Below are 24,112 nucleotides of genomic sequence, written 5' to 3'. Positions count from 1 at the left end.
ACTTGATTTTCCCCTGGTTACTATTGAAAGCAATGTGAGTTACCCAAGCTTTTCTGAAAAGCACTCTGAACACTCTCCTCTCCTCTTTCCTCTCCACGTCCTTTCTTCCTCTCCATTAGTAGGGATATACTATAGCAAGTGTTTATAACACTGTGTTTAGAATTAGTTTTAATCAAAAGAAGTACACAACGTGTTGAGGCAACATTTAGGCTAAGAATTCATGTAAATTAAAGCATCTGCATGCTGAGGATATATAGAATTTATTCTGAGAAAGCTATAGGCCTTCTATTTATATATCTACATTTTTGAATTCTTTGTATTAATCCATTGCATAAACCAAGGGAGAAGGCTGAAGTGAATTCCCTTATTTGTAGGGTGGTGGTAGGGTTGGTAGCTGTGATCCTCCATTGCTCCTGAATCAGCTACTGAAGTCTGTTCACTTTGCATCAAGCTCTAACTGAATATAATTACCACAAACAGATTTCCCTTCACAGCGTGGATTTTTTTTTGGCTTTGACAAGACATTGCTTGAATACTTAATTCAAGAGTGTAGTACTGTGTTAAACATGTCATAATACAGAAATTCATAATCCTTTGGAATCATAATTTTTCAAATCCAAAGTAATAGCTCCTGTCACAGTTAATTAAAAATTAAATCCTCTGTCTCTGTTCATTGTCATTCAGAGACTTTTGTCTATGAAGATCTGAAAGTGTCCATGGAGAGCACATCCTGAGTCACTCTCTAGCATGTGTGGTGTATGTTGTTTGGGTCCTTTGCTGGATGGAAACAGATGAACAAGAGTAGGGTGGAATTTCTTTATCACATCCAGCCTCCCTCATCCCAGCCTAGTCCTGGATAAATCTGTCCTGAATAGTTACACCCTGAAATAATTATGGCTGGAAGAGGAAAAACAGAGCTGCCTTCTCAAAAGCTGGAGGAGTGAGTTGTGCAGGGATTTTATGGCTTGACTATCCATGGAGTATCACAAGTTTCCTTCTTTCTTATTTTCCCATTATTATAGGGTGACTCATGCTTTTCTGTGCAACAGCCTTTTATTCTGCATAACTTATCACCTAGGTAGGAAAAAACCCAACTTTGTTTGGCATTTGAGTGTCAAGTATAGACTTTTTATCTGACATAGTGACAAGCAATTTGATTTCAGTAAAAACATGTCTTTTAATTAGCTCCAGCATGTGTTGCAGCTTCCATTTCCAGAAGCTGTTTAGCACTCAAGCACACTGAGACATGTACAGGATTTATAGCTTCTTTGCAAGCCTGGAGTTTAATAGAATTAAATCATAAAATCAATTGAAAATTAACATAATGTTTTGATGTGATTTCTAATTATGCCTGAATTTAATTCAGACTCACAGAAGAAGCTGACACATGGTGCAAAGCCTATTCACAGTGGCCATGGAGAAATAACAAAGCAGCTATAGCAGTGCTAGATAATATAATTTGCAACAGGTGTCTGTGGTAGCTTTAATAGCTGAACATTTCATGTCCTGGTGTTCAGTATAGCAAATATAAGTAATAAAATTTCAGGTAAATTTTCATCAGTAAAGTGCAAGTGGATAATCAGGTACTATCAAAAAGTTTACCTTATATATGAAATAAGGACAGACAAATCAGTAATTAATCTAATGAAGGAGTTGATTTCTTGTTGCATTATTAATAGATAAAACTATATAATAAAAAAACTCTTCCAAAAAAACGATATATATTCCAGCATAACTTAATCTAAAATGTAGTCGTGGATAACTGTAGTTTTATTGTACCAACAGTCATAGCTTTTTGTGGCTAGAATGGTCATCCTTCAGACCAGTCTGAATTGCAGTTTTATTTTATAATATCTCTGGTTTTTGGCTGCTTTGAATAAACATAATTTGCTAGACAACCACCTTCACTGATGCTCATATTTGGATTATATTCCCTTTGGAGATCCATGGAGCCATTTTAACTTGGAAATCAATAGAAGCCTGTGGCAATATTGTTTGTTGGTGACTCAGAACCCATAACAATCCCAAACTATGAATGTGAATTACTCATCATCAAACACTATTTACTTTCAAGGTCTGGTGATATATGATTAAAGTTGTTATATTTAAAGGTTTTATTCTTAATACAACTATTATTTCTTTCAAATAGCATTTAGAAGATAAAAAGAAATCATATTATGCCTATTCCCATATCTAACTCCATCAGAAAAAGAAAAAAAACTCTTTTGTATGTATCTTTTTCACAAGGATATGATGTTGATCCAAAAAATGGGGAACTGTCATTGACTACTGAATCCTAAGGGAAAACCAAGCAGATGCCCAGACAGGCATGACCATAATTTATCAGTTCTTTTTTGAATATCTCTGTAATCAAATTTTAACTGGAAGAAACAATTTCCCCACACACTTTGAAGGGCACATAATCTTGAAGAGAAAATTTCTGTGGTAGATGGCTTTTGTTGGTCTTTTACTAGATGAGAATCAGTTTGGCTTCCTAAATTAAATCTTCTTTTTCTTCATGTTTGCACTAGATTTCATTATCTATGTCTGTTAAGGGAAAATTTGCTTTGCAGAGGAAAATGCTATTTTTAGTATTTGGTTTTTTGTGTGCATGGCATGTGGGGAGAGGAAGCTTAGTGAAAGTTTGGAAACATATAATGACTTAATGTCATGTGTGCTTTAGCAAAATAAAAAAAAAACACTGTTCATTTTCTTCAATTATACTAACAAATTTGGTTCCAGACATCTGTGCAGCATTATTATTATCTGAGTACTTTGGAACTAGTGAACATTGCATCTCTCTCATAATTTACAGAGCTGAGAAAACTTTGCCATCTAGTCAGAATACTCCTTTAAAAATATTTATATTTCATGATTTCCTAAGTGGCTCGAGGTGGATGGTTTCTTTGCATTATTTGATATTTGTGTTTCAGCCTCAGTGCTGTATTTTTTTAACAACAGTGCTATAAAGGATGTTCAAGTCAGTCATTAGGCTACTCAGTAAATTTTACTGATGCCATATATATATCTGTTCTTATCAAATAATGCTTCCCTATGTGTGCCTGGCAGATATCAGCCCCCCAGCACAAGGAGTGGATCACAGGCAAGTCCAGAAGGAGCTGGGAGATGTCATTGTAAGGCTGCACAATCCTGTTGTGCTGACACCCACGACAGTGCAAGTCACCTGGACGGTAAAGCTTCTGCTCTTCTTGCCTTAACAGCACTTTCACTCTGCCTATTTTGCCTGTTTATCCCTTCAGGGTTTTACCACCCAGAAAACATCCAGTCTTGACCCCAATGTGAGTGCTCTGGCAATCTAATATACAGCAGTGTTTGTGTGTGTAAATATATATGTATATATCTAGATAGATATAGATTATATAGATACATAGATACGTATAGCAATGAAATAGTAAATGTCTTCAGTCTTCTGCTTGAAGCAAGTTAGCTGTCTGACTAGAAAAACATCATAAAAATGAGTGTGCTTGAAGGGTAATGGTACTGTGGGTTCATTACATGGCATGTGAAAAAATAATCAAAGTTAAATATCGACAAGAAATTGCAGTGTGAAAAAGTGCATTCTGCTTCAAGTCATAGTGACCTCTGACAATACCCTGTTTTAGTGACCCAAAAATCAAAAATATCTCTCCTACAGAGCACTTGTAGTGAAGTCAGAAGCACGTGGTGCTAGTGCCTGACACACTGTGTATCATTTGGTTTTCCAGCACAAGCCTTACCCACAATGAGTGGATATCCTTTCATTAGAGAAGACCAGAGTCTTTTGGGCAGTGTTTAACAGCATTTCTATTTGAGGGGTCAAACTACTGGGTAGAATTTTTAATACAGAGTTTGGCTTTCAAATTGCTCTGTTTCCTTTCCTGAGGCTTGATGGAAAGGATTTGTAAGAGTGGGAGAGAGTTCCCAGGGCACTGCACACCAGAAAAGAGGGCTGTGTTTCTGGGGCATCTGCCCAGAGGAAAAGATCCACAAGTGGAAGAGTGAGAGAAAAACTTCCTTGCAGAACATCAAAACTGTTGTAATCTGTAGGATGAATTGTGCTAAGGGGGCATTCACAATGCTCAGGATTTTTCTTCTACGTGTCATATTGCTAAGAGCTTAATGTGTGCAGGGGATTACACAAGAGGAGATAAGAAATGTGGTGATAGATTCTGTATTATAAGGATTACTGCTGTTTTTGCACAACTCAGCCATTATTATGGGGGCTTATGCACCATCCTTTTTCTGACAGATTTCAGTGGTCAGGGTACAGATTAGAAAAAAAAGAGAAACCTACAAATTTGTCTTTCATTTAAGATTATTTAAAGTATGTGTCACTACATTTTGCCATCAGTGATGTCAACATGCATCTTGGCTTTCTTAAAATGCTGCAGGTTTTAGCTACAATTCCTCCAGAACAGGCTGATTAACCTTTGTGGCAAACCCTTTTGCCCAAGCAAGTGGAACAGTACTAGAAACTTAGGATGTTAGCAGAGAGTAATTGTAAACCTGGAGCACATCCAAGTGGTGCTCCTTCAAGTCCTCTTTTGGGTATAACATCTATCAGAAACACAGATTCATAGGCTGATTTTTTTCTCTAGCATATACTGCAAAAGGAAGCTGCAATAGAAACAGAATTCAGTGTTATACTATGTAACCAATGTAATTATATTTTATTTTTATATATATGTATGTGTATGCATTTGTGTGTGTATGTATGTGTGTGATATTTATTCTTCTAAAAGAATTTCCTGGCACCCCTACTGAACAATGAGTGAAGAAATGGTAAGATAAAGACAAATTGTTGCAAATGCCATGGATAGCAGCTTATTGGGAAGATCCCTCAAAGCAGTGACCCTGTGCCACCTGACAAGCACAGAGACCTCTGTAGAGGCATTTTGGAATTGCCCAGGGGAAGAAAGACACAAAGAAAGAGCTCTGAAGCAGCTAATTAGAAACTAGCCAGCAACCAGAACAAAACCAATTAATTAACCATAGTCTCTAGGAAAAAAACCCCACTCTATCCAGAGAATAAAGTCCACACTATTAACATGAAATGGATAGATATGTAGCTATCATACAAAGGACAGAAGTGCCATGAGAGTCATAAGACTCTTTGTGTTGGCTTTATGCAGTTTAGAGGGTGAAAGCAAAGGAATGTCCTTGGTTACTGACTTTCTGGCATCCTGTCTGACAGCAAATTAACACCACTAACTTCTCTCCTTTATGAGATTGTTTTGGTTTTGCTTTCTCTTTATTTTTTTTCAAATTTGAGTTTACATTTTTGGGAATAGGTCCCTGTGACTGCGTTGCAATTTTAAATATGCACATATTTTATTTAAAATGCACACATAATTTAAAAAGAAGGTCAGATTTACAATGTCAGTGTTAAAAAATAAGAAGAGGAATGTCAAAAGTTAGGTTTTCATTGCCACTTAAATGTATTCCTCTTGTGTGTAGATATTAAAATATAGCTGTAATTATCAGGTCACATAGAGGATCTCTTCTTCATGGAGCTATTAAACATTTCTTTTTATCTTCTTTATTCTCTGTGTGGTGCCAGGTCTTATTAAATTCATACTATTGAAACCTTGCATTGAATAAAAAATTATTATTTTGTCTCACATGCTTGCTTATCTGTCATGCTCTCAACTGTAACATTTGTGTGCTTCACAAATAATACTGATTTTAACATCACAATGATAAAAATGTGTCATTATCCTAACTTTACACATAGAGAGGTGAGGTGCAGAGATAGTTATTGCTGATGAGACTTGTGGAGGCAGATATGCCCACTGTTATCAAATGGCTAATTTTAAGCCATGGACATGGTTTATTTTTGCTTTTCTTAAAACATTTCACATTGCAAGAGCATATTCTATACTCCAAGAGCTTTTTTAGCTGACCTCAGCTATGGGCCAGCACTTCTAGGCTCAGTGGGCATTAAACTGAAAGTTTCATTAGTGACCAAATATGAAATGTTCCCTGGCATTATAAAGAAGCCCTGTGGCACAAGCTGGAATAAAAAATCATTTCTTCAACATGGCAAAAGAATTGCTGCTTTGAAGTCCTTACTGCCTTCTAGGAGACTACCAGGCAGAAGGATAATTTGTTTACCTGTGTTTTTTAATTTGATGTAGATTTTAAATGAAGACAGCCTTCCAGATTATCATCCCCATTTGCCTTGTTCCTGTAGGATACATAAATGCCAGTGCAGTTTGAATTTCCAGAGGCTCCTGTGAGTCCATGCCAGGGAGCTCAGCACAGCACGCAAGCTACTCTGCCCAGCTGGAGAATTGCTGTGGGTATTGCTGGGGAAGCAGAGGATTTCTTAGGATATTTTGGGATAGAAATATGCATGCTACAGAGCATACTGCAAAAAGTATTTAGGGTGCAGATTAACAACTTTGCCTGAAAGGAGCTTATATCTGCAGCATAAGCTGTGTTATGAGTTTCTTGCCATCATTTTAAAAACCTGATAGCCATTGAACCCATCTTGTGGCATGTGCAGGGAAAATGAGCTTCCTGTTCTGCAGGAATGGTTTTGTAGATGCCTCCTGCACATGGGCTCAGCATGAAAGGGGGTGAGAAGAAGCACACAGGACCAATTCTGCTTGTAGATTGCTTTAGGTCAGTGCTGAGCATCACCTCCCTGGGAACTGCTATTCCTGCAGTTTTAAAGGAGAATCTGCAAGTTCTGCCATGTCCTTTGAGGGAGCAAGTGTGTCTTTATATGAGCAGCTGCTGCAGATCTTTGGAGTTGATATGGCTGACTAGAAATATTCTCTGATCCCAATATTCAACACGAAGAATTCCAGCAATTGCTGAAGCAGTGCTGAGTAATTTGTGTAAGGAAGTGGCAACAATTTACCTCCTTTATCCTTTCATCAAGCCAGAGTGCATGTTTCTGCAGCTCTGCCTCTGTGTGAATGTGTGCCAAGCTAAGAGATGCATAGCTGAATTAATGTCTTTAGTGCTAAGCATATAAGGATATTCTTAGTAGTCTGCTCATGGTGTGACACATCATTACCACAGAAATGGAGAAAATTGTGAAGTCTCAGTCACTTTGTATTATGTGTGACCATGTGTGGAGCTGGAGACAGACATAAACATATGTATGCTCATGCATGTTTATGTGTATGTGAAATATCCCTGACCTACGCCTCTCAAATATTTCTGGCTAATCCATGTAAATATCCAAGAGTAATTTTTATTAGTTTGAAAACTCTGAACAAAACAAAAAAATCCACCTTTCTCAGTAAGTAAAGTGCCCTCCAAGTAGTTTCCCAACAGAAGACCCTGTTCATTCAGACTAGCTTTAATTGGCCATGAAAGATGACCTTGTATCCTCTCCTTGATACTGAATGTGACTGGATGTTTATAGAAAACATTAAAAATGCATAATATTTTCTTTTGTCAGTACCCTCTCAGACTCTGAATGATGAAATCACTGTCAATAACCTGATCACTCCACCCTGCTGTAATCAAGCTACTAATTGAACACTCTGTGAAACTCAAGCAAATCCCAAATCAAGCTAGTTTATAGCACCCATAAATGTGACAGCCTTGTGGTACATTCTGCTTTCATATTCCTTCTATTCTTTAGTCTTTCAAGTTAAGATCTTAGAAGTCTGGGAGGAAAATATGTGTATGGACAATTTGTATGGAAGTAGATGCAAAGGTATGAGGAAATGAGAACTGGTATTCTTTAGAAATTATCTAGGAGTCCAGTTCTTCTCAGTGAGTTGGGGCTGGGTTTGTGTTTGTGCCATGCTGAACAAAATACTTTCCATACAGGAACACAATGCTACTGTCAATTCTGAATTTTCAGTTTTCTCCACTAGGCAGCAGTCAGTAGAAAACAAAAATAGAGCAAAGACAAAATGGAAAGTTCTAACAAGATATGTCATGTTTCAGTGTAGTGTCGAACTCAAAATTAAGGCAAGAATCAAACTAGTGTTTGATTATTAAACATCATAACCTTTTATTGTATTTTAGGTTAAAAAATATGTATTACAAAGTGAATGAAAGCATTATTTCTGCTGAATATTGTAGTAAACATGAGGTTTATAAAGTCTTTATATCCATAAAACATTTAGTTAATCAAAGTCAAACATGGATAAAAACAGTTTACTCTGATTTACAGACTCCCTTCATCTGGAAACAGCTGCTTAATGTTCTTCTTAAAAACACAGCTTGATTCTTTCGGTATTAACAAGCTATTATTGTGAGTTATATCCCTCTTTCAGTGCATAAATTCACTTAAAGTGAATGCAGAGAAGTTTATAAAATGCAAGCTTAATGTTGTTGTAACATATGTTGCAAGGTTTTTAACAGTGACAGTTTTGATGAAAGACATTTCTGCCTTGCTTTCATAAATAAAGCTTTCTTCTTGCTTGCCTTGCTTTTTAATGTCTAAGAATCTGTGTCCCCTCTGAATGCCTCAATAAACTGTAACAAGATTAGAGAAGGAGCGAAATAGAGCATGGTTTGTGTTTTCAGCCTTAAATTCATTTATTCTTAAGAGATGTCAAACAAATGTTTCTCTAATTCTGGAATATCTTTGAGTAGGCGAATTGACAAGAACATAAGAAATATCCTACTTGTTGAGTCTTAGTTACAACACAGAATTGCTGAACAGCCAGATGTATAGTCTTGTTATTTGTGCTTCACTTTCTTTGCTCCTTGTTTGGCAGCTACAGAAGCAGCTGGGTTTTGGTTTACTTTTAGCAATCAAATCAGTTTTGGTTTTTTAATGTTTTTTTCCCAGGAAAAATTTGTGCAAGAATCATGATGCCTTGGTTTTTGGGGTGTTTTTTTTTTGGAAAATAAATAGATGCATGCAACCTCTCAAAGATAAAACACATGCAGTTTTTCTTCAAATGAAAATTCTATTTATAGGTTAAAGTTGTTCCTTGGACTTTCCATGGAAAACTTCCATGGTCCAATCTTGAATTCTGCTTGCCTAGCAAAGAATAAAATATAAACCAAAACCAACATTTCATCTCCATCTGATGTCCTGAGTGCATCACAACCCCAGAATGCAAAGGGGCTGTTCAGGCTGTGAACACAAGAAACAGCACATGTCTTTGGAAGTTGTTTTCTCTGCATCTGTCTTATGTTTATTTTAATTTGCTGTACATTTCATGAGCTGTGAGCCAAGTAATGGACTAATTGTAAGCATGTAGAGTATCTTCAAAGACTTGTCCTTTTCTGAAAAAAATTTGTTTTTCTTTTCTTCTCCTATTTCAGCACATCAGTAGCCAAGATGTGCTTAGTAAGTTTACATGCAGCAAGCCTTATGCCAAAGTTTTCTTTTCATTATTTATTGCAGGGCTGGGGGTATTTTTTATGATTTAAGGTGGTACTTGTCATAATATATAGAGCTGGAGAAAGCAAAACAGAAAGAAATATTTTATAACCAGTAATGTGAGACAAATGCTCTTTGTAGACAATTAATCAACAGCGACTTACAAGAAGGTAGATTAATAAATTCAGCGTCATAACTGTGAATTTTCTCTTTTTGACGAGGGCAGAATTATTGTTTCCTTTATACACAGTGGGGTTTTTTTTTTTTTGTTTGTTTGTTGACTTTGTATACTGATGTACTGCTTGCTGTCCTCTCCAGGTGGACCGCCAGTCGCAGTTCATCCAGGGCTACCGCGTCCTGTACCGCCAGACCTCGGGGCTGCCGGTGCCGGCTGCGTGGCAGAGCCTGGAGGTCAAAGTGCCCACGGAGCGCAGCGCCGTGCTGGCCGGCCTCAAGAAGGGGGTCACCTACGAGATCAAGGCTCGCCCCTATTTCAATGAGTTCCAAGGCATGGACAGTGAATCCAAGTCTGCCCGCACCACGGAGGAAGGTTGGTGATGGGCAGAAAAGCAGCGAGGTTCCATTGCTACAGTGTATTGTTCTGTGTATGCATGTTCATCTCTGTTTGTTACTGTAAATATCCCCTGAGAAAGCACTGCACTGAGTCTTACATTCTTCTAGCTGATACATCCTTCTAAGGTACAGGTGGACTTTTGGTCTTCCAAAAAGTGTGCACTGCAGTCTTTTGTAACCACTGCTGCTGCAATAAAAGACTTTGGTCATCACTTTGAAAAAAAAAAAAAATAATGCAAGCTCTCACAGATGAGTGTTTGATACTAAGCACATCTTTCTGAATGGGTAATAATGTAGATGGACAGTTGGCTGGAAGATGAGGAGTAGTGAAGGATATATATTTAACTAGTCTGGAGAAACTCCAGTCTCAAGGACACACCACAGTTTCTGTTAGCACAGTGATCATGAAACTGCCCTGCTCAGTACTGCAGAGGATTCCCCTGAGTACCTTTCAAGCCTCTCTGAAAGAGGACAGAATGAACAGTTTATACTTCTGAAATGCTCAAGCTTTTATGTCTATACCATGTAGCTTTGTATATGGGTGTGCTAAAGCATGTGCACTCCAGGGCTGCTGGGCTTTTGTTGAAAATAAAGACACTGGGGCAAGGTGTAAGTAATTTTATTATAGAAACCCACCTTTCTACCTATGTAATGCAGTGTTTGCCTGGAGAATCTCTCCTGGAAAAGTAGGATTGTCCTAACAGTGAGGGTTCATCTTCTCTCTGTGTCACTGATGTTTTTAATTTATTTTTTTAGCAAGAGAAAGAAATACTGGTGAAGTTTTAAAATGTTCATATGGTTTCAATGGGCTTTGAGTGCACTCTTTCCTTCCTATTGAAAGTGCATCTTAATCATTTATAGTAGTCTCCTGAGGTTTAATTTAGTGCTGATTGCCAAGTACTCTTTAATTCTAGAACAGACTTGCTTATTACTCACTTTTCTCTTTGATTTGTTATGATTATTGCCCAACATGTAAGTAAAACTGGAGATAACTTGGTTGCACTTTATGGATGAAGATATTCAATATCCTGCAACACGTAGAAGAGTGTGCAGGAAGGCTGTTTTCAGGTCTGATTTGGAATTTAGGATTTTATGGTTCCCAGTTCTTTGTTCAAACTATAAAGCCTAAATCAGTTGGTGAAGAATATGTTTGCAGCACTCTGAACAAAGTTTTTTTTTAATATAAAACCCAAAATTTAAAAAATATTTCTACAGGTGAATTTTCTTCTCTGGGATTAAAATGTGGGATTTTGTCCTCTCAATAGCAGATTTTTCTCTTGTCCAATTTCAATTGATGTTTGATGTTTGTTTAGTTCATCTGTCTCTTGCTAAAAGTAAATTAAGAATTACTGAAAAAGAGAGAAGGACTTATACCTCCTGTCTGTTTCTATAAAATACTTGAGGAATGACATTCTCTTTTATAAACCTTACCTCCCAGCATGTCAGGTAATTTCCTAGCTTAAAGGACACTTTGTTCATATGGAATAGCTTTCCACATAGTAAAGATTAAAAAAAACAATAATCCTGCCTGCAGATATGTATAACTCACAGCCTAGGATCTGCTTTGTAGATTAATATAACTTTCAAGGAGTCTGTTTACAAGTATCTCCTCCCAAAAATTGTCAGCATAGAACCCGTAATACTATCACCAGAAAAATGTCAGGTCCTGCAAAAAATTCTTCCTCGGGTGATAAAATTAGATACTTCCATGAGAAAACCAAGACATTCAGTACATGCAGTTCTACAGATATTTCCTTTAATTCCTCATATTATCTTTGTAATTATATTGGTGTTCATGCATTTTAAAAATAGTATCAACTAAGTGTTTAATGATGGTGCTTTGCTCTTCTCCCACTGAAGAAAGATGGCAGTGTATTTAAAGGTGCTGTGTTGCCTGTGGTTGCAGTTTGAAAATGAGCTTTTTTTAGACTTGGCTTTTAAAAAATGTCAGCTATGCTATTTTTAGAAAATAATTTGGAAGAGTGATACGAATGTTGGAATTTTTTTTGCAACATCAAAGCAAATATCCCTGGTAAAGGCAAAGTACAGCTAAAAGGTAGTGGCAAATTTCTGCTGGGTTGGATTTTGCATGAAATGTTACTTCTGAGGCCTACCTCTAAAAATCAATTTTGCTGCAGTTAGGCTTTTCCTCTAGATCAGACATTTGTCACAGTTCAGTATCCATCCATCTCCTGCCTCTTTGGCCTTGTGAAAGTAACAAATGGAATTCTGTTTGGCTGCGTCTGGAAAAGATGAGCAGCGATTTGGGTTCTTTCATATCTGTAAGAAGAAGCTGAGCACTGGAATAATTGACCTGTCAAGAAGCAGGCAAGGTGTTCTCCACAAGCCAGCAGCAAGGGAAATGAGAAAACGGTTTTAAAAATGTTATTTTTCAGTGTGATCTATTTAATAACTGCAGCAGTGTCAGACGAGTGGCTTAATTTATGTCCCTGTGCCAGCTCACAGAGTGATATCATCAGGGAGAGGAAGCTGAAGTGGTACATACAAGCATGTGTACAGGCATACAATGGGAGCTAAGTCAAAGATTTAATTTTATAATTTTCACTATTTCTTTCATACTGTCTCTAGAGACATTTTTTTTTTCAGTTGCATCCACTGTTAAATCTCCTTTGGAATAACATTGTGGAGTAGTACTTGTCCTGCATCTTGTGTGTCACCACAAAAATATGACAGGAAGGGAAGTTTTCCTTAGCTTTTATCAGCTGCTCTGTATCTGTTTCTTGTCACCTTATTGCAGCTCTTAAAATGGTATTTCCATAGCTGCATTCATTAGCTGCAATTTTAATTTTGCTTCAAATTTATCCTATGTCCTCAAAAAACCTCAAAAACACCAACACACACTGGTAGAATATTAACTAGAAAGGTCATGCAGTTTAAATGAATACAGTTATGAGGATTTTGTAAATTTTAGAGTATGGTATTCATTTTACATTTCTTTTGCATTCACACTCCCCTCTCCCCCCCAGGTATGCTTATATAAGTCATTATATTTCTGAATGTCCTTTTTGTTTCAGTAATGAAAATAAATATGTTTGAGCAAGTTGTTCCATTGTACTTAAAACCAAAAATGTGTTATGCAGTGTTAAGCTTTGCCATTTTTATGATTATTATTTTCACATAAAATATTCTAATTAATATCACACACATACATTTATTCATGGTTTTGTTGTTCTGGAATAACTTGAAGACTTTTAAAATGCTAATTTTTCCACGGTGTGGCAAATTATTTCACTTGCCATAAAAATACACAATGCAGGTATTTATTTCACCAATTTTATGCTTTGCACGTTTGCAAGGAGTAGCCCAAGGCCACCTTTCCATGCTTCACTCAGCTGGCTAAGAGTCAGATTGTCCATAATACAGCTCCATTTCTCCCCTCCAGTTCACTGTTTTTCTGCAGCAGGCAAGGTCACCAGGACTCCACCAAGCACTGTTAGCTTTGCAGCTGAACCAGCATCTGAAAATGTACTTGTCGAAATGTGAACCCTCCCAGGACTGTAATATGTGTTTCATTTTCCATCTAAAATATTTTTTTATTCTGCTGTAATCTTGTATGTTTCCTTGTCCTCACCCCTGATACCCTGGTTTGAAGTTGTGTGGTTCTTGCAGCAGAGCACTCCAATTTCTCAGGGTTATCAGGGTAAAGAGTTGAGCTCAGCTCCATGAGCCTGTGCCAAGTCAAAGTGCTGAGGAGCTTCTGACATGGGAACACAGCCAGCCTCAAAGAGGCTGTGGAGAACAATAGGAATGTCTGAATTGGCTCAGAAGACTTGAACACTCCTGATATCTGTAGCTGTGCTTTTTTGTGTTAAACCCACCAGACCTAAATACAAAGATGCCAGGGGCTCTTGGCTTTTCTGAGAAGCGTGGTCCAAGGATGGGCATGGACTCAGGGATGTCTGTAAAGATAACACCAGAGTTCTTTGCCATGGAGTTTGGCAGTGAAGAAGTCACTCTGACCAGGGAGCTGGAATCAGCAAGCTTTGACACACAATATGAGATGCCCCAAACCACATTGTTGTCTAGTTTTGAAGTTGGGGCAGGAGACAGATAAATATTTTAGGTTCTGGTATGATGTCTTTACCATAAGTTTTCAAAATCAGCTTTTGTATTTCATATGAAATGTTTTAAGATCAGATTAAAAGCAATGAAAAATATGAGGAAGACAAATTCCATAAGTTTTTGTAAAACATAGCCTCCCTAAAACAGAAGGTGGTTAAGCAACAGGCTCCTGTGAACTGGAAAATTGTCCTGGAGAGGTATCACTCTATGCTTGCTTTATTAGTTCACACTTTTCTGGCCTCTTTCTATTTTGTTGAAGACTGGATAGAGGGACTAGGAGAGATGGAATAAATAAATTCTAGGACCAGTTCCAAGCAGCTGCTATCCATCAGCTTTTCCCTCCAGGGACTGTACCTTAATATAATACAGTCGACCTCGGTGGCCAGCTCGCCACTGTGGTGTAGTTTCAACGCTTGCCTGGGAGCAAGGGAAGGATGAAGGGGGGCTCCAAGAAGTTTTAGGTAGCTGAGCATGGCCATATTGACATCCTCTGCCATGGCAGCCCCAGCCATGCTGGGAGAGCCCAGTATGGATATAGCAGATGCTCCCAGAGACTTTTCCATGGCAGAACTCCTGCATCACTTCCCATGCAACGTGTCCTGAGCCAACAGAAGGACCCTGCTGCTGGTGTAGCTGCAGGAGGGGCTTGGCCAGCATAGCTCTGGTCACTAATAGCTGGGGTTTTATTTTTATTCTTTTTAACATTTCTAGACAGCAAGCATGGCTGGCAGACAGTTGTCTTGCAGAATTTTCCATGATGTGCAGTGACCAAGCAAACAGCTGTGAATAGTTGAACTGAACAGGGCTCTGAAGAGAAAGCAATTTGCCTAGGGGCAGAAAAGGACATAAGTATACAAGTGACCTAACTTAGCACCTGCTCTATTCACTGGTATTTGATGTAAAGCCATGAACATTTTAATTCTTTTCCAGTTCAGAGTTGCAAGTTCTGTGTTTAAACCTGATATTGTCTTCCTGGAGAGAAAAAAAAAAAAAGGATCATTAAATGTTGGCTGCTCACATTATTGTTAGGCCATGTAAAAATAAAAGAACCAAAACAGTTTTCAGGCCAGGTGAAGCAGCCTCACATGTGACTTAGTTAATATATCTGTATTTATTCATGCATATTATAGAAAACTAAGGCAAATGTGAGAACAATTCCAGTGCATATTCAAGAAATGCCAAATATAAATAAATGAGGAGTGATTTGTATTGATTCTCCATTGCCACAAATTCCACATTGTCATTCAGCCCTATGCATCTCTTCAGAAAGGCATTTTTCAACATTTTCAGTGCCTGACAAAAGTGCATCCCTAGGCCTGCAGGGTGTTTGAGTTTTCTATACTGTGTGCTTGCTGTTGTACTGCTTCAGCAAAATCTGTGCCCTAGCAAATGGATTAATGCCTTGCTTCTGTTTGCTCCTCTCCTTGGTGTAGCTCCAAGTGCTCCTCCTCAGTCTGTCACTGTCCTGACAGTTGGAAATCACAACAGCACCAGCATCAGCATCTCCTGGGATCCTCCTCCTCCAGATCACCAAAATGGAGTCATCCAGGAGTACAAGGTACACATGGTGTCTGATGGGAGGGCTGTGTGCTCAGGGAAACAGCCTGCTCGAATTACAGAACAATAGCACTGTTTTTGGGTTTAGACTCTGACAGCATTTACAGCTACCCATATAATTATATGGAGAAAGAGGACTGACTGCTTATGGATTTCTTCATTATTATTATTACTGTTATATTAAAACACAAAAACACCATAAGATAGATATGAAAGAGAGCTGTAATTTCTAGCCAGTTTACAGTTCTTATCCTTCTATCTTTTCTCTGCTGTAGGAGAAGAGGAGGGGGTATTTTTATATTTTTTGTAAGGGGTTTCTGCACTCTAGAGACAGGCAATGAAGTCCCTGTTTTGGAGTACCTTCGATCTGGCGGCAAAGCTGGCAGGAAAGTTGCTTCTTATTTCCTCTGCAAAAATGCTGATCCTAACACTTCAAGGTCAAAGTCAAGGACTGTGGCTCTGGGAGAATTCAAGATTTCTCCCAAGTCTCAATATCTCTGTCAGGCTTCACAACTTAAAGTGGCAGATTGTTTGCTCTGAAAAACAGGTTGAACACAACTAGTATATCCAAAGTTTGCTATGTGAGAGTTGCTTGCATTGGTTGTATTTTCTTCCTTTTTGTTGCTATGTTGGCTCAAAATATCCACTCCTTATACATTAAGTGTTGTTCTAGTCTCTAATTTTGTACTAAGATCACTTTTGCACAAGGATATTTCCATAACATTAAGGAAAAATGCACTCTGTTATTCAGGTGGAGGAAATGACGGGGTGACGTTCAGCCTTGTCACAGCATGGAGCACAGTTTTGTAAATTAGCCTTGCTGTGGCTGGCCTATATACACCAAGTGTGAAATGTTTAATTTAAATGGATCAGGGCAGCTTTCTTGACAGTACCAAAAAGGGTGGGTGGTGACTGCAGCTTATTTCACGTAAAAGGATTATTTTTTTTTCCCTGCTGTATCTTGAGGGAACAAAGCATGAAGGGAGAAAGTGCTTGGCTTCTAAATCAGATAATGGTTCAACCTCTTCCAGCTTTTCACTTGGTCAGAGGGATGCAGTAAATGCTCACAATGTTTATGTTTAGCATAGCACTTCCTTTGTTTTGCTTTTAGTCAATATCAAGATTTATTAATCCCAGTATTTTATTGATCTAATTTTCATATCAATTAATAATTATCCCTTGGTTTAATTAATCTTGATCCTGACTCCAGTATAAATCAATATAAACCATCCAGGGCTTATAGGCAAATGAGTAAAGCACACTCCTAAACCACAAAACCTGTAGATATGAAACAAAGTGGGCTGATGGCTAATAAAAGCCATGTTCCAGGTGAGTGCTCAGGCCTCTGGGCTGTGTATAAAACCAGCTGGAGTCACTACCTATTACAGCCCTCCTGTGTTAGATTAGGTGGCTGCCTGAGTGGTGAACTGCCTACAGTGAATGGTGCAGAGTCTAGTATTTGAGTATAGAATAGTTGCTGAAGTTCCACAGTGCATTTTCTAGCAAATTGAAAGTAGATCTGTTGATTCCACTTCAAGTATCAGAAGGCTGTAAATTCATTAATTAATTAAATGCTTTTAATTAGGGGCATCTCATAGTTGTTGTAACCTAAGACCAGGACAGACAAGGAGTGAAGGAATGAATGCAATAGTTACTCACCTTAATGCATTCTGGCTGGCAAATAGGACCACCTTAGGTTTAGGAAAACAAGAGAGTTTTTTTCCTCTTCAAATCTTTCTCTGCATTTCACAGAAAAAAGATAAGGAGTTGTAAAACATGAGCAGGGTCAAAAGTAAATGTAAAGATATTATTGTTGTTGCTTAGATGTATTATTGTGTCATTGATAGTGGTTCCACCAGTATTGTTTTCTTCTGCTGTTATTTTTATGTAAGTGTACATGTTAAATATTTATGCACTGATTTTCTTGAGTTGTAGTGAATGCTTTGTTTAGTAATACAGAAGCAGAATTTGCCAATAGCATTAACTGAAGAAACATGCCTGGAAGGTAGTTTTGAAACCTCTTTCGGCAACACTATAAAATAATGCAAGAGGGAGACATAACACTCTGAACTCATAGACTGTTCTCATCACAAAATGCCAGTTGTGATTATAGGGTAGATTTTCTGTTTAATTAGATAATATCTGAGTGAGAAACTGATGTCTGGATTCCTAAACAATGTAAATAATCACAAAGCAGCGGTAAATGTGAGTTGGTACTTATTCCATTTCAGAAATTCCAAATATCCCTCTTGTGAAATGAAAAGAGTTTTGACAATTGATTGTTTATTAGTGCTTTAAGAAGTGTTTCAACCTGTGCTTATATTATTTGATATCCTTCTGCTATTCAGCAGGAAATATAAAAGAAAAAAAAAAAAGTGGGATTTTTTAACAAAAGGTTTGATAAACAAGATTTTAATTAATGTATAACACCTCTTTTCCACTTGGATGATTGGGTCTGTGCTTCTAAGAAGTGTAAGCACAGAATTTGCACTTCATGGAGACACAGAGTCCAGAGAGATATTTGCAAACAGTCTTGCAGTGGCTTGGTCCTGCACTAATCTGGGATACCTTGCTGAGCTAAGTCCTCCCAATTTCAGCTACTCCTGGACAATAAGGTTGTCAAGAAATCCTAACAAAGAGATTGCCATGAAATGCCGTGATATGTCATATCTATGCACGATTGTGTGAGTGTGGAGAATTTCACCCATTTTAACACATCAACTTTTGTCCCAGATCTGGTGCCTAGGTAATGAGACTCGGTTTCATATCAACAAAACAGTAGATGCAGCCATTCGGTCTGTAGTAATAGGTGGCCTGTATCCAGGTATCCAGTACCGCGTGGAAGTTGCTGCAAGCACCAGTGCAGGTGTGGGAGTAAAAAGTGATCCACAACCCATAATAATTGGTAAGTTATTGTCTGTTCTGTTGTTCTGTTTTGCCTGGGTTTTTTTGTTTGTTTGGGTTTTTTCCTCTCTCAGAAATTTTTTTCATACATCATTTCTGGAAGCATAAAAATCTTATTATAATATAAGCAATTATGAGATTTGACTAGAGCTGGTTAGTTAGCTTTTACGTCCCACTGCCTGATGATGTTTTGTCTTCTCTTCCTGCAGAGCTTTTGCAGACCATGAAGGGAAGTATGTTCCCAAGACATATGAGAAAATGCACATTGTCTAGTGAAAGTGATTTAATGTTTTGGGGTTTTTTTTAAATGAATTTACCACGTTTGCAGGTTGAGAGATGTGCAGAACAGTGTGATGTCCCTTTTCCTTCTGTTAAGATGGCTGGAATATTGCCTCACTCATTCCACTGGTGCCTAAGCCACTATTTGCCATTGTTTTCTGGATGTCTAAAGTCAGTGTTTCTCGGATATCCCAAGAAGATAAGCCTCCTTTGTCAAAGAAAAAGTGTTCTCTAAACCAATTAGAGAGCAAAGGTAGCATTATCATCATCAGCCTTGGAAATAGTTGTTTCTTGGTAGTGGCCTCCATGCAGAACTGATTTCCTGACCTGAGGAAAATGCAGGGTTTGTTTCTTCTGAATTTTTTTTCTGAATATAAAATTTAAAGGCAGAAAAAATATGGAAGGCTAGAAGTAATAATGTTTAGCAAACCTGAAATGAGCTGTGCAAAGCAGCACCTCTTTTGGAGTGCACAATACAGGAATTTTGTTGCCTTTATCTGTACCTTAGTTATTACTTAAATCGACTTTGTTTGGGGACTTCTGTTGTTACTAAGTATTTTCATTCTAGAAAATGTTCTTAATACACTGTCCCAAATATGGACTGGTCTACTATGTGTAGAACCTTAGAAAAGGACATCTCATAGAATTCTGTATGGTCTGATGCTTATCTGTACCATTTAACAACCTGCAAACAGAATGAACAATTCCAAAAATGCTGAATTATGGAGAGAACAGGTCAGTGGTGCAGGAGAATTAAACTGTGTTTCTAAGCTGTAAAAATTTTTAATAGTTATGAAATAGAAAGTAGAGTGTATAAAAAGAGATGTAATTTTTAAGTACAGGATTCATTCTTCTAAAAATGTTTTGAGGGGGTTTCTGAAAATAACTGGTTTTTATGGTGGATAATCAACTACTGGCCTCTCAGAGAAATTTTAGGTAACAGACCTGTGGCAATCCAGAAAGCAAAAACAGGAGAACAGGAAGCAGTAGGAAATACATTATTCCTTTAGTTAGAAATTGTCTCACTGTTACAGGAATCTTGTGCCCACACTTGAAGCAGGATGTTGAAAAAAATTATGTAAGACTCAAAGAGAATCAGGAATAAAACTTTTATTATCACTAATGATATGCTAAAAAGCATTCACTTGTATAACCAGAAGTAAAATTGGAGATAAGGGCAATGCTGGTTAATGCTGTAGCTATTATTTCTCTTCATCAGTTGGCCTGGTCCCTCTTACATTCCATCATTGGCAGAATAATATGAGGAACAGCTGCAAACTTTCACAGTAATAGGTACAATCGAATCTGATGTGTCTAATTAATTTTTGGTCCGACAAATTAGTTTTGTTCTTCATTACTCTCCAATGGGAGGAAGACATTATATTTCATTATGTTTTTGTCTTCGGGAACAATGGAGCGTTACAGGTCGCACACTTCCCTTGTCTATGCTCTAATTAGTTGAACTGACAGCATTGTTACAGAACCACCTGCAGTACATTAAATAGTACACTGGTACCTTGGATGACATATTTATTACTTCTGCTTAAATATTATATAAAGAAGTACAAGATTAATGCTGTTTATTTCTCCAACCCCCAACAATTATATTAATTTTATCAAAAGTCAGTGAGTAACATTCATCTGTCTCCATTTATTTTTCCATCACCAAATTCACAAAGCATATGTTATTTCGACATTGAAATGAATTATTACTTTAGCAATTGTAATTGCTAGGCACAGAAGGATAAGAGCAAACAGTCAGACTGCAAACTTTAGAAGGTAATCTGGAGACAGAGTGTATCTTTTCCTAGAAGAGAAGCAGAGTGTACAGTCAACTGAAAACTCTCCCCAGGCTCTTTGCATGTTGCTCTCACATCCTCCATTTTCAAAAGACTGTTTTCTGGTCTTGGAGAAGACAGGATCCTCAGATGGTTTTGGAGGCTTTAGTGAAAAGAACTCATTCTTAAATCCAGGAGTGTCCAGTCCCAAGGCTGGTCTCTCCAAAGCACTTCCCTGCCATCTCTTTTCCTTGGTAGCATGGCTGTGTCTGAAGCAGTGCCAAGAATACCTGTTTCCTCACTCTCCTGCTGCTTTGGCCTCTCCTCCAAAGGGCACAGAAATTAACTGCAAGTTAATGGTAATTAGAGCAACTCCAACTCCCATGCTGATTTCTACTAGAAAATCGATTTTGTGTCTGGAAGAGCATGCCATTGAGAGCCCCTTTCTATTAGTTCTGCTGTCAGCCCTTCCTCTTTCAGCACTGGGGTGCACCTATGGATTGGATCCATGGGCCAAAAAAACATGGAATATCAGATAAAGCAGCCACAGCTGCTCACTCAGGTTCATTCTCACATACTGAATCAGGCCTGGAAGCCATTGGGCCTTTGTCAGTGGCAAGACAAAAGATGGAAATCGGGCAAAGGACAGCTGCAGCTCCTGGAGCCTGATGCTGGTGAAGCTTCCCAGCATGACCAGTATAGACTGGTGCATGACACCAGTACTGGTGCATTTTTTGTGCTTCTTTCTGTGGGACATATTCTGCTTTCTGGGAGCCTGTTTTGTTCCTTGCCCAGAATGACTGAAAGCAAGCCAAGCTCTAGCACAGCTTCCACAGTCTGACTGCAAAAGCAGACAGGCATCAGTACAAAATATTGACGTGGTGCTGAAAGAGAGGAAGCCCAATAAACTCACTGGGGTCATCAGCAGTGTGATAACAATGGCATGCAGGGCTCTGTGTTTCTTCCCAATTAACCCAGCCCAGCTCTGAGCACCACTGAAGCTGCTTCTTGGGCAGAGGCAATCCCAGAGGGATCTTCTCAAAAGATCCCTTTTATAAAACATGGCTGTGTGAACTCCAGGTCACCTGCAAGGAGGTGTCTGTGGAAATGGGACTGGAAGTGTCAGACTTCTCAGATTTGCTTCATCCAGAGACTCTGAGTGCAGGCTTTAGGTTTTAACCAGTGAGCTCCTCTGTTGGAAGAAGTAAAGCTAACCATTGTTGAATTATAGTAAAGGAATATGCATCTTTTCACAGCATGGCATAATGATACCATACTTCTAATAATTTCCTCTCAGTGACCATTTCAGTGTTTTACTGCAGTGTTCAGCTACCTTTATGTGTGAGATAGACTCTCATAATTGAGAATCATATTGTTTGCATTTTCTTTGTCACAACAGTCTTGCAGCTTTTCAGCATGCATACAGGCATCTGGTAATACTGCATAAACATTTTAAGGATTGAGCTCATATAAATGCTTTTACTGGAAATGGTGGATAATCTTTCACAAATTTCAAAACTGCAGATGTGGGTAGTTTATATAAAATATATCTAGAATAAAATGTGGGGGATTTTTTTAGAAAAATATGTTCTGCATTTCCTAATTTTCAGACTATTTTTGACAATTTGAAAGTGCTGGCCCTAGAACTGTATGCTTTAGCATTTCCTGGATTTCCATTCAGATTTTCATAAGCATTTGATTTCAGGCCAAATGCCAAGCTTTTTCTTTTAGAAAAGTTCCCTTTTAGAGAAAGAGGAGCAAAAAGCAACGGGAGCATCTACTGGAATTCACAGTTTTCTACTGTAATATACAATTTAAGATCCTATATAGTAATAATTTGATGCATGTCAATTTAATTGGTATTCCAAGTAATAATTATGTCTTGTAGGTTGATATTAAGGATTTGGATGCATATTTTAGGTTTAAAAAAATTAGCATCTATTGCTGTGATTGTTTAGTGCTTGCAGTTAACTGTGTGATTTTCTGCTTTGTGGAAGAAGGTACACCTAGAATTTGTATGAACCTTTTACTCCTTGAATTAATTTCTGGAAAATGCATCCTTGCCCCAGTGGAAAGTGCATTTATTTTATTGTTTATCTCAAATTTGGAAGCTAGCATTCAGGTTTGAGTTGAGTAAGAATTTTTGGCCTTCTTCTGATCTTTTAGCATTATTTTATTTAGAATACTTGTTTGGAAAAAACTATTTATTGATTGATTGATTGATTGATTTTTTTATTAATTTCCTGTGATCCATTTTCTCATTATTGTATTCTGTCTACGATTATGGAAAAACAAACTAATGAATATGTATATTATTAAAGAAAAAAGCTTTGGGGTGGCATCTGTTAGATTACTTGGGGGTGTGCTATAGGCTATCTTTGCAACTCTATATCTGCCAAATGGCTATGGCTGTGCTCTAGGAGCAGATTGTGATGATGAAGCAGCATTGCTACTTCTTAAAGTTCTTCTAAAGTTCTTTTGAGACTCACTACGATTTTTTAAAAACTTTCAATTTGTAGTACTGGTTCCACTGTGTGTTACAGAATCCAGAATAACCACTTTCTGTTCAATTTCTCTCGTGCAGGAGGTCGTAACGAAGTTGTCATCACCGAGAACAACAACAGCATAACTGAGCAAATCACGGATGTGGTGAAGCAGCCTGCCTTCATAGCTGGCATTGGTGGTGCCTGCTGGGTCATTCTCATGGGTTTCAGCATCTGGCTCTACTGGCGGAGAAAGAAGAGGAAGGGGCTCAGCAATTATGCTGGTGAGAGCAGTGCCCTTATTGCCATCTCAGTGCTGTCATAGAACAGGGGTTACTGAACCTACCTAAAAACCACACTGAACTTACAGCAGAAGCATCCTGGGTGACTTCTGTGTGCTTGTTTTAAATGTATGCTGTGGAGTTGCTGGTGTATGAAAAGCTTTAAATGCATTGCTCGGTACCACATTTCATCATTGTCATGAGGCAATAATTTTACATCTCCAGCACATCTAGCATTAAAAAAGTAAAAAGAGGATTGACTGTTTCTCTTGCCCCTTGCTCAGAAGGCATTTTGTTGGCAGTGCAGCATCATTGATATCTTCAAATATGAGTTAGACTAGACCTTTACAAGGAAAGTTAAAGTTTTTGTCTTCTTCATTCCTGTGCATTTCCACGTCTCTGAAGCCATGTGCATGGCAAATAAATGAAGGTATTTAATCAGTGAGTTCGTGCCTGTAGCTGGAAGAGTGATGTATTATACAGGGAAGTGTGATCAAAATTTACCTAAGGCAGGCACCATAAACAGTTTTGTCTTGTAGGCAGAACATCTTGGAATGTTCTCTTTCATTAAATGTTTGTTCCAGTTATCAATTAGTTTTGAAAACTACGTTTGGAAAATATAATACACTTGCCAAATGAAAATATGTTCATCTTTCCCCAACCTTTGTTTGGTGTATTAGTTTGTTTTCAGGATTCTTATGAATTTTTGGGAAATCTGGTGAACTGTCATAAAATGGTTTGCTCTGAAGTTAAATTTAACACACACACAACCCCAATTGTTCAAATACTGCAATAGGTTTTCTTGCAGTTCCTACTAACACTTAAAAGGAAAAAACATTTGCCCTGTTGAGAACAGAACGTATTTAA

The 24,112-nt window shown here is 37.9% G+C and overlaps 1 protein-coding gene across 6 annotated transcripts in view; it reads left to right on the top strand.

Annotated features, from left to right (window-relative positions):
• Nucleotides 1-24,112, top strand: part of ROBO2 (roundabout guidance receptor 2) — a 432,478-nt gene that overhangs the window by 350,264 nt on the left and 58,102 nt on the right. For all 6 annotated transcript variants that reach the window (XM_079322619.1, XM_079322621.1, XM_079322618.1 and 3 more), the window contains 5 exons: nucleotides 3,070-3,191; nucleotides 9,626-9,857; nucleotides 15,397-15,521; nucleotides 18,254-18,425; nucleotides 23,066-23,248. In XM_079322619.1, the coding sequence (XP_079178745.1) occupies nucleotides 3,070-3,191; nucleotides 9,626-9,857; nucleotides 15,397-15,521; nucleotides 18,254-18,425; nucleotides 23,066-23,248 (834 nt within the window). The remainder of the gene's footprint in view (nucleotides 1-3,069; nucleotides 3,192-9,625; nucleotides 9,858-15,396; nucleotides 15,522-18,253; nucleotides 18,426-23,065; nucleotides 23,249-24,112) is intronic.

The sequence above is a fragment of the Erithacus rubecula genome, assembly GCF_903797595.1.
Source record: "Erithacus rubecula genome assembly, chromosome: 1".
NCBI classification, from domain to species: domain Eukaryota; kingdom Metazoa; phylum Chordata; class Aves; order Passeriformes; family Muscicapidae; genus Erithacus; species Erithacus rubecula.
Note: the sequence above shows the minus strand (reverse complement) of the source record. Positions and strands in the feature narration are given on the sequence as shown.